A 17,399-nucleotide genomic window follows, 5' to 3' on the forward strand; every position below is an offset into this window, starting at 1 on the left:
CCGCACATTCACCGACTTTCTCGCATCCCGGTGTGTTTTAAATAATTAGTCCACCTGGAAGGTTTGACCCTGTGCGCTCTTGAAGCATCGTGTCCGCTGCGGCTCATTCCGTTGGATTGGACCTACAGTATCTTACTGCGCATCGTCTGAGGCTCTCCGCTGGAAATATGCCACTGTGAGAAAGAGGAGAGGAGTGCGCTCTGAGGAGGTTGGATGTCATCTTGTGTTTCGTTCAAGTTGCGCTGCCCCTAATTGTGCGTCTGTTTGCATTTGTGGCGATAACCCTCCCCAAAGTCCCTCTCCAATGCCGCCCCGTCTGTGCACCGAGCCGAACCCAACTTCACGGTCCTATCAGGGGATTTTGCGGAGACTAATTCCGACCAGTCACGGACCACAGTACTTGCACAATAAGGTAAAAAGCAAGCAGAACAACTGCATTTTAAATATTAAAGCTTGTGAAACATCAGATTCAATTTGAAATACATTCTTTTAAGATTTAATTTGCTTTATTATCTACATTAACTGCACTGAGATATTCTGACCTCTAAAATGAGTGACCCTTTGCCATAATTTCTGACCCAGCAGTGCTTGACAAAGGCATCTCTCTCAGATCCTTTTTATCCTCCTCATGCCCAAACCAAAATTTCCACCTTACTGTTTTCTGTGATTACTCTGCTTCAACTCCTCTCCCTCTCCTTCTTCCTTCCAGCAGAACTCATCCAGAGTGCAGGGAGAATGAAGAGTCACCGGGGCCGGGGGAAGCAGCATGAGTGGCCCGTGCATCTCCATTAGACTGACGGCCCTCATGTTTCTATGGAAGTGGTTAATACTAAGCCTGCTCCAGAGCTGGGTGTCAGTAGGGGCCTGGGCAGCGGACCCTGCCGGAGCTGGCTTCAGCGGCTCTACTGGGCCCCTGGGCTGGCTCCTTTCGGACAAGGGTCCTTTTCACCACTCACAGGAGTTTGTTGATTTCACGGAGCGCTACCAACAAGGATTCACCACCAAGTACAAGATATACAGGTGAGAGACGGTGGGCAGGAGGGTCAGGGATCATTGTCTGCATGGTCTGCACAGCTGAGAGGTTGTTTGTGAAATGTAAAACCACACTGGAGCAAATGCAGATATATTGTGCAATTACATGAAGCCCGACATAATTCAGCCTTTTATTCTCGTGGCTTTGCTTGGAGAAAAAGAGGGATTTTTTTCAGGATCTTTAGAAAATTAAAGGCACGAGATCACACAGTACTTTTCTTTAGACTATAAAAGATGCAGATTTAGTAGGTGGCAAACTGTGGGATGAAGCATTGAGACGATTACTTAGCAGAGTTTTGCATACAAATGAAAGCTCTGCATGCATTCTGTATAGATGCAAGCTTCTTTGGGTGCGACTGCCTGATTCCCCTTTCTGTGGGCTGCGGAGACATATGGTTTGAGTACGATACAAACCGTCAGAATGTTGCATATCAGTGGAAACTCAAAGTGGAGATACCGCAGGAGGGTTTGGGCAAAGCAGCGGGACGTAACAGATATCTGACTGAGCCAGTTGATGTGTGACAGTGGGAAGACAGGATGGCTTCAGAAGTGTGTGGTGTGAAGTATAGTGGGTGTGTGCTTAGAAGCAGCAGGGTATTGTTTAAAAGCATGCTACAGGAGGACATTTTTCTTCACTTTTTTTTTTTTTACAGACAGGAGAGTGGAATTACAGGGAAAACTGAATGTTTCCATATACAAACTCCCACGTATGAACTCACAGGATATTACATACTTGTCTACTTGTTGTCAGTCGGATACGTGGCATGAAATAGTATACAACATGTGTGTTTTATGCTGCTTCCAAGTAGTGTTTTTAAAAATGCCAACAATTCAGAATCCAGCATCTTGTGGATTTATAGTTCACCCGCCCTATAGGGAGAAAGATTTGGGCTGAACAAGCAAACCATAGTGTTACAGCTGTAAAACTCAAGTGCACCTTGCAGGCTTTTTCCATTTGTGTGTCTGCAGATGTGGTTGTGTGTTTGTGCTGGTGTTTCCCTCTGTGTTTTATTGTCTTGAAGACAACATTTAAACTCAACTCATACCAATTAAATTCCTCTAGGCGGTGGTTCAGTATCTGTTTTAGGCAGGGACCCACACACATTGTAAAGCTGTAGGGCTGACATTGTGTGTGTGTGTGTGTGTTTGTGTCTTGTCTAATGGATATATAAACTTATATATGTTTACTTTACAAATTGCCATGGTAACTTCAAAGCGTCGCAGTTCTCTCGAGGTTAAGAAGTTTTGTGAAACCATTTCAAAATGCATTTTCCATTATTCACTCTTTCTATGAAAAGTTGACCTCCTGTTTTCAGCCATCACCAACAACAATAAGCTTCCCTACAGGATACTGTTGGTTTGACCGCGATTGCGTGCGCATACTTGAGTGTCTGTACTGTATTGTGCGTCGAGCCAGGTAAGTGTTTTGATACTCGTTGATGAGAGCGATGCTGTCAGAGCGTCCACAGCCCTGCAGTAGAGGGGCTGGTGCCAGCTGAACAGAGGTTTGACTGACACTGGCATTTAGCAGCTGACAGGGGTGACAATGCCAGGCAAAGATAGGGAATGTAGCGCTGTTGGCTTCCCCACATCCATCACTTCCTCCCTCGCTGCCTCTCTGCTGGCCTCTTCTCTCTGTCGCTCAGGATGTCTCTATACCTCCCTGTCTTCCTTATTGTTTTCCAACCTTGGCATGAAAATCATTTGCATACATAAGATTGGCAGTTTTACTAAAACTCGAACAGACATTGTTTGGCTTGTCATCACTAAAACTGTAGCGTTAAACCTTTTTTAGCATTCTGTAACCTACAGCATGACTTTTATTGACCTCTGTCAGCAAATAACCAGAAATGCAAACTTGACAAGTCCATAACCCTGCTTTCCCCTTGAGCTCTAGTGGCCTTTTCTGTTTTACTCTGAAGAATACGAGTAAGCGGACTAATTAGAGCAAAAAATTCGACAAAAACTCAAGAGAGGAAGTAGAATTTCAGCCTGTTAAAAAGTGGAATAATGTCCCTGCATTGTCATTCGCCTTCCCCGTCTTGAAAAACAAGTCTTTTTAGGCTTTAAATATCTTGCACTCGGAGCACTGTCATCCATCGCTGAGCAGTCGAGGATGCCAGTTAGTGGAGAACTGAAGAGATCAGAAGTGCCTTCAAAATGCAATGGGCTGCTCAGTTTTTTTTTTTTTCTTCCTTCCAAAAGAGACTCATGAATTTTGAAAGCCAAGCAAAGTAATCTTTGAGTCATTCGTATTGATCAACGACACTGTTCTGCTTCTTGCAGACACAATGCGGTCCTTTATGGCTCAGTAAAAGTCTCGTTATTGCCTCTTGAATCGTCACCACTATGTGTTGAAATTCTAAGTGCCAAACCGATGCTGAGGAGCGGCTAAAATGTCTTCAGTTTGGACATAGATATTTGTTCCTTGTAACTATAGGAAATCAGTGGCACACACTGAGTTCACGTACACCCATCCACAGAGAGGAAGACGGGGGATTAGTAATCACTTTTAATTAACCAGCAGGCTAAAAGAAGTTTAAATAAATACATTGAAATCCAACCTCTGTCTTTGCCTTTATCTCCACCTGCATCTCACATTTTCTCCCTTTTCCCTCCCTCCTCCTCGCCATCCCCCGCTTCTTTTCTCTCCCTCCCTCCCTCGTCAAATGATCTCAAACCAATTGCTCTCCCTCGCTCATAAATATTCTCCAGAGCTCGGTTGGCCTTTCCCGTCAGGGGGCAGGGGAGAGGGAGTCGGAGATGAGGGGGAGGACCGGAGGAGTTTGAGCACAGAAAGGAACCAGAGCTTTATCCCCCCCTGCTGGCCGGTCGCTGCACCAGAACAGCTTGTAGCCATTTGATATCATAAATTTAGAAATATAAAAATTTGAATGGGGAATTATTCAGAGTAGAAGTTATGAAGTTTATAATTTTACACTAACAACCTTTCATCGTCTGTCTGGACTGCATGAGAAGGACATTAAAAAGCTGGGAGAATTAGAGCTCTCCGTCACACCAGTGTGCTGTAATGTAAATGTGATTTTCAAACTGCAAATCCTCTGAGTGAAAGAGGTTTTCTCGTCTCAAGGTCCGATCAAATGCACAAGTGGAAGCGACGAATTAATGGATTTGTTGGATTCAAAAGCAGTGAAATCAGGCGTATTGGCACTTAGCAATCTTATTTCCAATGTGATTGCAGAAAAATGCGCCTGTTATGTCGGGAATAATGACAGTTTTAAAACACCTATTCATTACTTAATTCCCTCTCATCTCCTGGCGAGGGTCACAAATCTCATTAATGTGGCTTTTCATTTTAGACTGACAGCCGCCAGCTTGTTGCATCTTTACTTTTCTCCCACATACACCTGGTTATATTTGAACAAAAGACACAATTAAATCAATTACCAACATTACTTTGTTTAATCCTTTTGTCCACAGGTGTAGCATGAATTCACGTTTGATATTTGTGTGCAGTCGCTGCTGGTGTGTACACATCAGGGTTGGAAATGGGTATAAAATGAACAAAAGCATGTTTAATAATTTAGAAGCTTGTGGAGTTGTGAAATCAATTCAACGAATGTGAGAAGCTCTTGCTCCATGATTTCTTGTGTGTAGCCGAGCCGTTTCCAACGACAGTAGCATATTAGTCAAAATGTCAGCTCCTCCTTTCTTCTTCTTCATGGGCCATAAGTTTTATAACACGCCTCATCTCCCGTGCTTTCGCCTCTCTTTTCTCCTGTCAGCCCACAGGCTTTTACATTGACTTCATTTGATGTAAGGAGTTGTCGCTTGTAATTATGAAGTGATTAGTGTTTCAATTATATGCAAACATGTTTGTTAAGCCAATGGAATGCGGAGGCATGGCGTTACAATACCTGTGCTGTAATCGTGTCATTTAGAAATGGAGGAGGAAGAGCCTATTGTGTATTATCTGCCTCGTCTGTATGATTCCTCCGTTGTGTTTTGAATGCTTTAGATGGGACAGCACATTTAAAAGAGATTATAAAATGGGGTGGAATAGATGGCAAACTGCTGCATTGTGTTTACAAAGCAATGAGAGAAGAGAGGAGAGATAATATCATAATGCACTGCAGTGAAACACAAAACTATACGGAGCCCTACCGTATATCAGTCATCTGAAATTAGCAGCCCGTCACAGATATACTGGTATCAATGTATGTGTTATCTGATATGCATCAATATAACAACTTTCTTTTTACTGAATATAATGCAGAAAAAGTTGCTTGGGGTAATTAAAAATTAATTCCCAGTAAGTCCCAGTGGGTACCGTGTGAGTGCACTGATGTAATTTGAAAAATAAGTGCTAAATTATGTGTTTATGTTTATATTCTTCATGATGATGTGCATGTTAGAATATTACCGACATATCAATGTTGGAATTCTATTAGTCCCTAATATCAGTGTCAGCATCGGCCCCAAAAATCTGTATCAGTCAGGCTCCGTTACTATAGAAAACCATACTGTAGATAATACAGTAGGTGTACAGGAGATAATGATATAACATTTCTAAATGCTAAAATCTTAAAGTGTTCACTTCTCGTAAAGGCTAAATGTCGTATATTTAATACAAATACCCAAAGGACAGCTAGATTTTGGGGAAAATTTTCACACTCACCTTCACACCTACAGGCAATGTAGTCACCAATTGACCTAACCTGCATGTCTTTGGATTGTGGGAAGTATCCAGAACACCCGCAGGAAACCCATGCGGGTTTTGCTGTGTGGTGACAGTGCTAACCGCTGCACCAATGCTGCTCCTGGATTTAAAATATTACAAAACAATTTCCAAAAGACTGGCTTTACAATTGTTTAATGGGAAAGGAATGGAATACAGCACATTTGTCAGGCCTCAGTGCTCTGAGTGTAAACTGAATTTATGTTTACATGAAAACATCTTTCTGCACACCTCTATGACGATGTATTTAAAGTGGAAACAGACTGCTTTTCAAATTCCCCCTCCTCGTATTTGCCTGTGGAGGTACTGCTGGCGTCACTGTCACAGCGACAGTGTTACCAATGTAGCTACTGCTAATGGCCAGGCTACTGTCCAAAGCAAAAAACAAACATAAGAATCCCAATTTGACCTAGTTTATTCTGTAAAAAGTCCAGCCTGGTGGTGGGCAGAATAGTAGAGAAAACAAGTTTATAAGAAACCAATCTATATGCAGATGATGTTATTTTTCTACAGCCATTACACTTTGCATTTGGCAAATATTTCAGATGAATCAGTTAAAAAGTTATGGATATGGTCTGGTCATATTAAGGAAATTAAGTTGCTGGGTTAAAAAACACCCAAAAAATCATTGGTCATTTGTTCAAATGCCTGAAACGGCTTTTTACTTAGCCCTAAAACGTCTATGCAAATATTGACAGTTGTCTCTTAGTTGCTACAGCAACACAAAACCTCTCATCAAGGAGGTCAGGGTGGACAGTTGGGTTAACAAAGCATGAAACTTTAACACCGTTTAAACTTTTTTTTTATTTGAATTTGAATTTGATTTCTTTGAACAACCACAGTGATTTTTTCATAGCCTTAACTTAAGTAGCGTTAGTGCTAGGGCTGCTCGATTATGGCAAAAATCATAATCACGATTATTTTGATTGATATTGTAATCACGATTATTAAAGACGATTATTCATTGATTTGAGAACAAGCATTTATTGAACTTTTAACTCTGGTATTTCTTTTAACACGATAAGTTTGAACTGAAAAATGCAAATAAATAAGAAAAATATTTTAATAAAATGAATTAAATAATATGTAATGTAAAAATAAAAAAACATAGGTCCGTTGTGGTGGCAAAATATAATGCTGTTGACACTTCTCTTGCAACTTTTCCGCGACATTCGTCATAAAGGGCAGGCAGCGCAATTCTGCTGAAATGGTGACGTGATGGTAACACATACTACCGCTTGTTCAATGTGTTAATCAGTTAATTGAACCCCGGCTCGCTAACGGTGTTGATAGGGCACATGTCTTTGGCAATCATGTATGTGACGGCATCCGTTATTTCTTCATGCCTGCGGGAGCCGGGTGGATGTGCCTATCTTGCACAATATCTTCGTTTGTTCCGAGTCAGACTCCTCGAAACCGAAGTGTTTCCACACCACAGAATTCGCTTTATCTTTCTTCCCGACCAGAGGCTCCTTTCTGCCATCTTCTACCGTCTTCTTCTACACATTTTTTCCAAACACGCACCGGCGTGGCTGAAAGCGAAACTGTTCAGGCGGGGGCGGGGCGGAGCGGAGTGCACAGGTGGAGATGGAAGGGTTCGCTGCATTTACCACACAAGACACGGCGTGCGGCAGAATGATCGTTTTATTACGATTATCTTGTTTTCATGATCGAGGGAAGCCAAAATCGAAATCGAAATTGAAATTCAATTAATCGCCCAGCCCTAGTTAGTGCCAATACAGAGCAAACTTTCATATTTATCATTGTGTAATGGTTTTGGAAGGCACTGACAAACAATTTGTCCTGCGGTGAGGGATGCCAGATCAATAAAACACTTTGGAAGGCAGTGACAAACGACCTATTATGTTGTTTCGTTTGGAGGAATATTTGGGAAGATTGCTTTAATGGTTCATGTTGAGACTGAATGGGACATTAACTGTGGTCTCTGGCTTCAATGTGACATGGATGTACACCAAGACACCAACAAGTCCTTCCTAAGAGGTCTATTACATAACAGGACTGTGAGATGTTCGTTGTCATGGAATCACAAACATCGGAGCAATTTGAGGACACGCTTCGTTTATTGTTGGTGCTGTTTCTTTAAATCCGAAATATATTCCAGCACTTCCTCTCTGCTTCTCTACTTCCCTGACAGCCAAAACAAATCTGACCTTGTTGCACACAATGCAGCCGCAGGTAGAGGCTGTGAATCCTCGCTGCAATGGTCTTGTTTGTTTATAATCAATATATTTGTGTCTGGAAATTATTATGGTAGAGATTTATCTGGAAACACAAGGCAAAACAGACCCAGAGAGAGTAGAAGTGTAGACCAAGATACAGTTTTCATCGAACTACAGTTTTTCTCTCATGCATGAATGCCTGGGCGGCTTGTTCAATGAGAGAGTTGTGCTGGAGACTCCCAACAGAGGGTGAATGTGTCTCCAGGACAGAAGCAGTGCAGCCTCCTCCTCTTGATCACCAGCAGCGATGGCAGTGACGAGGACTTCATCCAGCGCAGAGCTTATGGCTTCTGACAAGTGTGAGATGGGGGAGTTATCAGGGCCAGAGGTCCATGGAAGCAGCTTTTATGAAAGAAAGACTCTGCATGAGTGTTTGACTATGTTTTGTACGGATCATTGGGCTTGGGCCGCATACCAGTTTCTGTAGGTATTTTCTTGTGCTGTAAAGGTCAGTTTATAATTGGGAGAAAGATTTGGATATCAAAATGTGTATCAGTATCATCTTACAATGGAGAAAGAGCCTGAAACTAAGAAAACATCCCTGCTACTCCTTTACTAAATGGTCAGAATTCACTCTGTTTGCCCAAATTTAAGTCCGTCATAAGTGTTAGAAATAGCAGGATATCTTCTCAAAGCACAGGAAGCAGGAAAAAACTGAAGATGTCAAAATAAGAGCATGTATCACCAGTAATGGCCTTTCAAAGCCAATTTTTGTTGCGCTTTTACCGTCTTCATGAAGTCATAAAGATGGAGACACTTCATGTCATGACGACAACAAATTCCTATTAACTGTTAACTAAAGGAATTCCTTTAACCATCATTACAATTTTCATTCGTTTGATCGTCACTTCTTTGTGTTATGATTGCATGTAACATAAAACTGCAAGATTCATGAATGCAGTTTTTACCACATGCATTTTATCTGAGAGAGAAAATTAAAGCAAATGTTAGAAGTAGGCTATTATCCAACCTGTATTGTAAATTACATTACATATTGCTAAACATAATTTTGGTTCAAGCATGTTCCATTATTGTTGTGAACATGCACTTCCTGTATAATAAACAAATAATAACATGCTTGCTTGTTTTTTGCAAATCACAGATATATCAAACTTTATATTTCTTCATGTGGCAACTTTACATTTCTTTAGGTTCAGGTTTCAATTTTACATTGTACTTAAACCTCACCCGACCATTGCACATTGTGTTAAGGGTTAGGAAAGATCATGTTTTTGCTTAGTATATCTCTAAAAACACCCAGTTTTGTCACTAGATACACAGCTTCAAATGGCCCGAATTCTCCTTAAAAAACGGCTTGAAATGTGCTGACATTTTATTATTTTTTTGTTCCCACTAGCACAGCTGAAAAATGTTCCGACATCTCCTTAAAGGAATAGTTCACTCTAGAACGAAATTCAGTCATTATCGACTCACCCTCATGCTGATGAGAAGTCTGGTGTAGTTTCTTATTCCTCAAAGTGCAGCTGGAGACCCGCGGGGGTACCCTCCGCCAACAATAATCCATATAACGAGCGTAAATGGTGTCCGAGACGAAAAGGTCCATAAAACTACACAAAAATGTTGTAATATTCCTCCATACTGCTCGTCTGCTGCAATCCAAGTGTCCTGAAGTGGCGACATCCAGAGTTTACTCGAAACGACGTCATTTAGTACATTTTTCTAGCCTAAACAGTCACTATGCTATATCTGCCTGGAGGCACGCTCCGCGTTCACGCGTTCAGTCGCGATAGATACACACCGGTATTTGGATGTAAATACCGGTCACTTGGATTGCAGCGGACGAGCAGTATGGAGGAATATTACAAAGTTTTTGTGTAGTTTTATGGACCTTTTCGTCTCGGATGCCATTTACGCTCGTTATATGGATTATTCCTGCCGGAGGGTACCCCCGCGGGTCTCCAGCTGCACTTTGAGGAATAAGAAACTACACCGGACTTCTCATCAGCATGTGGGTGAGTCGATAATGACTGAATTTCGTTCTAGAGTGAACTATTCCTCCAGTTGAGCTTGAATGTTACCATGTTTTAACAGTGGTCTCTGACTTGGAAGCCTTCTTGCCCAGCTGTAAGGAGACGACCATTCCCTCCACCTCCTGACATGGAATTCAGTTCATATACATGTAATGTGAATGTAATATATGTGAAACATATTGTGGAATTGTTCATTCATGGTTTGCAGAAACAGAAACTGCCAACATTTTATTCCAGCGACTCGGTTGTGTCCACTTTGAATGTAACTTCAAAATAAAACCTTTTGATCGTTTGGTTCAGCTGGTGACAACCTGGTTCACTCTTCATGTAACTGGGCCCGCTCACTGTACTGATGTCACTAAATACTCGGTAACATTGTTCACTGATGATAACACTGCAAAATCTTCTCATAACTGATGGGAATGGGAAAAAAGTGTTAGGCAACTAAGTGTGCAGTAAAAAATGGAGAGCTGTAAATGTGAGCGACTGTGTCATGAGGAGCAGGATTTAGCATCACTGGTGGCTCTTCTGTCTTCTGTTCCTTTTGTTTGTGTGTGTATTTGAGGTTGAGTGTGTATGCACAGCGTGTATTAACAGTATGTGCACGGCTCATTATATACACAATATGATTCCAGGCTTTCCTTGTTTTGTGTGCGGAGCAGTCTCTTGTCAACAGTGTTATGACAAATTGCAGTACAAAAGGGATCAGTAGTCTTCATGTCAGCTCACCCTCCTGCAAATCACGCTCTCTCTTGGATTCGCCCTTGCTTTCTGTTATCGGAGGTGTAGTGATATTCACGGGAGCTGCAAATCAATAATGCAATTGCTTTTTTAACAAATTCACCCTCCTACAACATTTTAGCTGTTTTCTTTCACGCTGAGCAGCATTTCACAGTTTCACAAAATTGCCCTGAGTCTGAATGACCTTAGTAGGCAAAATAAGGTGGCAAAATCGCATGTGGTTGTTTTCCTTTTCTTCCAAAAGGAATATAAATGTAAAAGCTTTGCTAAAAGGCAGAAGAAAAAACGACAGAGATAGCCACTTTGTTCTATAAAGGGTGTAAAGAAATAAAAATGGGTTTGGTAAACAGCTCAGTCAGAGTGATTTACAGGAAGTGACCATTTGAAACAAATAGTTATACAGTACCGATTTCTGCTCTTTGAGGGACGTCTCAAAGAATCAAGGATGATTCCTCTCAACATGCGCACACACACACACATAACCATAACATTTTAAGTCAATAATATCAAAAGCACAACATCTAAGAAGGAGGTTGGGGTGGTGGAGGGGCAAAAAGCATCAGTGTGAGTGTTTCAGCAGAGTAGAGTGAGAGAAGTGAGTCAGGTCAGGTCATAAAGGCCACTGTGTGCAGTTGCCAGTGATGGTAAAGCATGAATGAAGCCGATCAGCTAATTCAAGCGCTTCTTCAGAGCTCTGCCTGAGCTACTGTAACAGCATGGTTGATGATTTCAAAAACTCAGAGACCTGTATTTTGAGTTTAGCTTCATTTCATTATATGAGACTGGCCTCGGCAGAAAAATGACAGCAGTTGGTTATTTTTTTTTTTTCTGGCAGAAGCGCAAGTAGCATTTTTAAAACTATTCAGACCTAGTAGAGGTAGTCAGGGTGGAGGACAGGGCTGAGAAAGTGTCTGACTACAGTTTGCATCTGGTCGCCTGTGTACGCTAAATATGTAGCCTCAGCCAGTAAATAATTAGCTTAACTTAGAATAAAGGTTGGAAGCAGGGGGAAATAGCTTGCATTACTCTGTCCAAATGTAAAAAGATTTCCTCTCTACAGCACACTAAAAATGTGTTATATTATCTCTTTTTTTAAAGTATCAACATTTAAGCATTAAAAAGTCAAGTTGTTGTTTTATTGGGGGATATGTAGACTATTTCCTGGCGGGGTGCTGGGAGCCAAGGAAAAATCCTGAATAATGAGCAACAAAGAGTGACTTAAGTTTTGTTCTCTCTGACTTTAGTTCTCTTTAGTCCCTCTGTTGAGTATTATTTAAGAACCTTAACATTTAGAGTTTATCCATATAGACAATATATCGATATAACAATATCATGATGTCGCAAGTTTTGTCATTTCTTGGTATTAAAGGCTGCATTACAGTCAAGTGACCAAACTGTTCTAGCTGTATATCCACATACTGATTAATTTTTATCAAAAATCTCATTCTGTTAATATTAGCACCAATAGTCATCCCCACAGTATTGTCACAATACACAATGTTGAGGTATTTGGACAAGGCATTGTGTTATTTGATTATTTTCCCATATTGCCTAGCCCTACGTCCACAACAGAGTTTATGAAAGTGTATTACACTTGACATGAAATGCATTTATTAGATTTTTAATCGTTCCAGCCTGCATTTAATGCAATACACAGCTACTGCATTAAATTGCATTGGACTTTATGGAAAGCTACTGCTTGCGTGACAATTATTGGCAGTTGGTTTTGAAATCACTGTATGGTTGATGAGAAAATGAGGTTTCAGGAAAAATGGATCAACTCTTACTTTGTCGGACCTCAGGGAGTGGATAAAGCGATCTGACTTAACAGCTTAATTCAGTGCTCAAGGAATTTAATGTCAAATGCCGTTACTAGACTACAGATCCTATTACATGGGCGTAGGTTTCTATATAGATGGTCGTGACATGTCACAACCAATGTTCGAGGATTGCAAAATAGTCACTACCAATATTTGTCTGCTGCTGAGCCAGTAGTAACGTTAGTGAGTGGTAGTAGTGAGCATCTTCCAAACTGTGTCCGCTACTTGAAATGGATAAGAGGAAGAAACAGCTGAGAAACAGCGATTAAAAAGTTGAAGTCTCTGGAGGTGGAGGCTGCTAAATGTGCGAAGTTGACGGAGCTTTTTGGTGCCGGGACCAGTGACACCGACCCGCCAGCAGCCACAGGTGCTGCTGCGCCGGGAGACGAGGGAGGAGGACCTGACGATGATGAGCGAGTGGAGGCAGACAGGGTCAGTAACGTCAGCCTGGGGCTGGCTCGGCTAAATGTTTGAGACATGTCCAAAACAAAGTAAAAAAACGTTTTTACATTGAATGTGATGCGACCTCACTTACTGCATACTGATGAACGCAGCTAATGCTAATGCTAACGTAGCTGCCGCTAATGCTAACGCAGCTCCTCAGGGACTGAAGTCGTTATTTTCTAACTTTGACAATCTAACATGTGGCAGCACATCAGCCCGGAGTTAAAGGGCTGTGACTGTTGGTAGTTCTGGTTGATTTTGTTCAAATACGCCGAATTGTGATATTATGGGTTATTATTGTTCAGATGATTTAGCTAAGCTAGCTAACAGATGCTAACGTCAGCGGTCTCTTGTTGCCATAGCAACAGTAAACATTCACGTGGCCTGATGAGCTGTAAACAGAGATACAAAACACAAGTAAACCTGTAGGAAATAATAAGTTTAATTTGCAATATTTACCATTGAATTTATTGTAATCTTTCAATTCATTTATTGTTTACTGAGGTGATAACTATCTAATAGGTATAATTTGTGTGTAAATGTGTTACTTTTACTGTAGTTTTCAAATGGCTGTGTATAGTGTTAGTGTATAGTCTTGAGCATTTTCAGGTCACAAAGATCTGGCTTTTTTGCATTGGGAAACACTAGTAAAGTGTCCTAATGAAAACACGACAAAGCCATTTGACTACCTTGTTCATAAATGATGGTGTCAGGACTTTTTTTTATGACACACACACTTTCATTGATAGGAATACTTGGTTTTGAGGAATGACCTCTATTTTGAGCATGTGACATGCTTTTGCAGGTTATCAACAAGGTTTTGCAGTTTGTACTAATTGTTTTGAGAAATGCACCAACTGTTGTGCAAATGTAAGTAATGATGTGAGAAAAACTCCACCCCGTCTCTGGTTTTGGGTTCTTCCCGTTAGTCTCGTCCCACCCCTGGTCATAACATAACTTCTGTTGTGATTTGACACTATAATGAACAAAGATTGATTGGTTGATTGCTATAGCTGTCAGTTTTAGTCCTTGAGTTCATAGCTACGTGCTTTATTTGTTAACTGCTATCAAGGAATATGACTCTCCTTTGTAGTATGTGTGAGAAAGGACGCCACGAGATTTGTGGACTTCTTCGTGGTGTCCGCTGATAATATAGTGGGCTGGTCTGGACAGAAAATGCCAGAGCTGAATTTTTGTCCCAGTCCACCCCTGGTAATGTCACTACCAAAGCTGAGACCAAACCTACGCCCTTGTCCTATTACAATAGGCTGGCTCCCTAAATTGGTACTCAGTCATCAAAACTTTGAGAACCCCTGATCTATGACAAAATATTCTCCTTACATACTTGTATCTACAAGTTTCCTGGGGATGTTATTGGGGACATGATTATGGGGAATACTTTAACTTCTTGGCAGAACTAATGTATCATCATAACTAACGTATCAGCAACACATTAAATGGGTTAAGCAATAACAACAGTGTTAGTAGTATGGTATTAGTGGCTGTGTTCCCACATCATAAGCCAATTCAACTAGCTAGATGTCAGGATTGAACAAATGTACATAAAAATGTCGGTTCAGTTTCCGTCACCAGAGACACCGGAAGTTGTGTCCATAATTCGCACAAGGTATCATGAGGGAATAAGGTGGATACATCAATGTAGTAACAGTATTAATATACTGAATAAGATGTCCATTAAGGCGGAATCCACTTCAACCCTTAAAGGTAGGACTGAGCTGCTTTCTTCTGCACCATTTTGCCTCCCCGGTGCAAGTCAGTCTAATCCTGTGCAGCAGTTTTAGTGTTTGTGGCAATGGTTTCAGTCTTAGGTGGTAATCAGGTGCTTGATGCTACTAAGTGTTCCTCAAGTATACAGTTCAAAGGCATGCAAAGCAAAATGAGCAGGAAACAGTATGTTGTCTTGTTTATAGGACCTCTCAGCAGGTTTAATAGGATTTTCACAAATTAACGTCTGATGTTTGTTTGATGTTGGAAAAACTGTTGGTGGCAATTTCATGAAGCGTTCGCAACCAGCAGCTATTAACTACATCATTACACTCGGTTCCTCTGTCTTGATCTCGCTTTCGTTCCATTTGTCTCCGCTGGGGATGAATAACTAAAAGACATGAGTCTCTCCATTTTTTTTCCCCCTCCATCTTACTCCCACTCTCATTTGAGTCCGCAAGTCTCCTCTTGTTAAGACTGGATCATCAGTTGATTAGTGCGACTATGAAGGTGCCTTTCAGGAAAAGGCTTGCTTTGCAACTGGCATGTGTACAATCTCCTTTGATGTTGCTGAAATGAAAAGCCTCTTTGTTTGTAATTCTTAATTTCTGAAATAATTTCTCTGTTGCTAATAGCGTGTGCATCTTGAGAAGGATCAATGTCACATCAGATTAAACCAAGAGAAGAATAAAAAACAGGAAAGAAAATAAATCTGCAACATTGAAAACAGCAGAGTGGTTTCAGATTGCTTGCAAGGTCTTCCAAATAAATGTAATTTGGTTTATCTTACTGTGTGAAGCATGAAGGACTTTTCTCCCATTTTGCACAATTCTCTTTGGGGAGGTCCTTGAAATAACTTTGAGTCTGCATCAACCAACTGTTTTGCACAGCGGGTTATTTTGGTATCTGGGGTAACCCAGCTACAAAACACAACAATGTGTTCTGGCTCAGGCCTCTTTGATGATTAGAAAATGTTTGTCTATCATCTTAAGGTGCATCTCTTGGTAGCTTGTGAGAGTTTTTGTCTTCTTTTTTGAAAAATTAAGACGTAGAGAAATTACCGAACCATTACACAATAATAATCATTTTAATTGACCTGATACCTTTCTTGTTTGCTTTTTGTTTTTTCCATGTTCTCTTATGTTTTTTTAAATACAGACCTCCCATAGCTTTCATTATTTAAAAACGTGTACTTTTAGGGTCAAAATGTAAAAAATTTAGAACTAGTCTTGTCATCGCTAGTTATAGATTTTCCAGGTCAATTGTGTCTCCTAGAAATGACATCTCATTTTGAACAGGAAATATGTTTTAAAGGAAACATACCGCTACCCGAATTAGTATTTTAACAACAACATAGCGAGAATTTTTTTATATATAATTATCTGCAAAGTTGCAACTGAAAAATAATACACTTAAAACATATTTAATTTGTTTTACCCAACCTAAGCACCAGAATAAATGTTGGAAACCACCTACATGTTGGAAATGTACCATTTCTTTCAATTAAAAGTTTTAGTTTTATCCTGTGACAGTGCTGTGCTTATGCTCTGGTTAGGTTTAGGCACAACAACCACTTGGTCAGGGTCAGGAAAACATCATGTTTGGGCTTAAAATGTCTGTTCTAGTGGCCACAAACATGGCTTGAGATGCGGTTGAACACAAGTTGAAACACAACCTTGAACTGCGGTTGCTGGCTTGGCAGCGTTCTTGCTTGCAGCTCCACTACCATCCTCTCCACCTTTGGATACAAAAATTAGGTCATAAACTTGTAACGACATGATATGACACATTTTGTAGAAATGTCAATATATTACATAGCATATGACGCCACAAATGTGAACGTATCAGTAGTTTGCAGAAAACATTTCAACGTGGTGACTGGGCTGTTTCCACTCTTGCAATACATATCTGAAGCAGGGGTATTCAATTCAATTGCATAGAAGTCCAGTTTGAGAAAATGTCCTCAAGTGAAGGTCCAGAACTTCATACTGTCTGACTTGCATTCAGTGCCATATACAGTAGCCTATACTGAAGTAGCCTAGTAGTTGTGTCACCGTCTGTATGTGGTCAACAACTGTCAAATTAAATAAAGTACAATTTTTTTCTCGATTTGATTATTTCAGTAATATTGTCAGTTTTTACATTGAACTGGAGGGGCTGTAAATACGTACTTCAATAATAAATAAATGTTCTTTTCTCATTGTAAGTAAAATAAGGGTCGCGTTTTAAAATAGAATAGGCTACATAACAGAGAGCTTTTGAAAAACATGACTCTAAAGTGCTTAATTTTAGAAAAAATACAGTTTACCTTGAGTTTCCCCTTTTTTTCTTTTTTGTTAACTCCATTTCATATCTTAACATTCTCAACCAACTGTGTGAAAACAATCTCAACACCTCTTAACAACTGAACAGTGGTTCTTTGCCTCTCATGCCTCACTCCCCCACCTTCTCTTGTCAGTGAGCAAAGTGAGCTTCAGCTTTTCCTGCCAGGATTTTAAATCTGGGCTGTAATGGTTTCAGGTCCGTCCTCATACACCTGTGTAGGTGCTCAATGTGAGCCTGGAGCCATATTTTCTTTAAATAACGTTCACAGTGGAGAAAGCTGCCTTTATTTTTGGTGCCCTTAATTCAGATTTGAGTGTGTATGTTTGCTTAAAAGACTTGTGCTTCATCTCACAGCAGCGCTTAACAATGTTGCTTTTAATAA

The 17,399-nt window shown here is 40.5% G+C and overlaps 1 protein-coding gene across 1 annotated transcript in view; it reads left to right on the forward strand.

The window, feature by feature from the left end:
• The first annotated feature begins 766 nt into the window (after nucleotides 1–766).
• Nucleotides 767–17,399, forward strand: part of LOC141005108 (BMP/retinoic acid-inducible neural-specific protein 3-like) — a 56,152-nt gene continuing 39,519 nt past the window's right edge. Inside the window, exon 1 of the mRNA XM_073476869.1 lies at nucleotides 767–1,020. Coding sequence (XP_073332970.1) covers nucleotides 767–1,020 — 254 coding nt within the window. The remainder of the gene's footprint in view (nucleotides 1,021–17,399) is intronic.

Source organism: Pagrus major, chromosome 11, assembly GCF_040436345.1.
Source record: "Pagrus major chromosome 11, Pma_NU_1.0".
NCBI classification, from domain to species: Eukaryota; Metazoa; Chordata; class Actinopteri; order Spariformes; family Sparidae; genus Pagrus; species Pagrus major.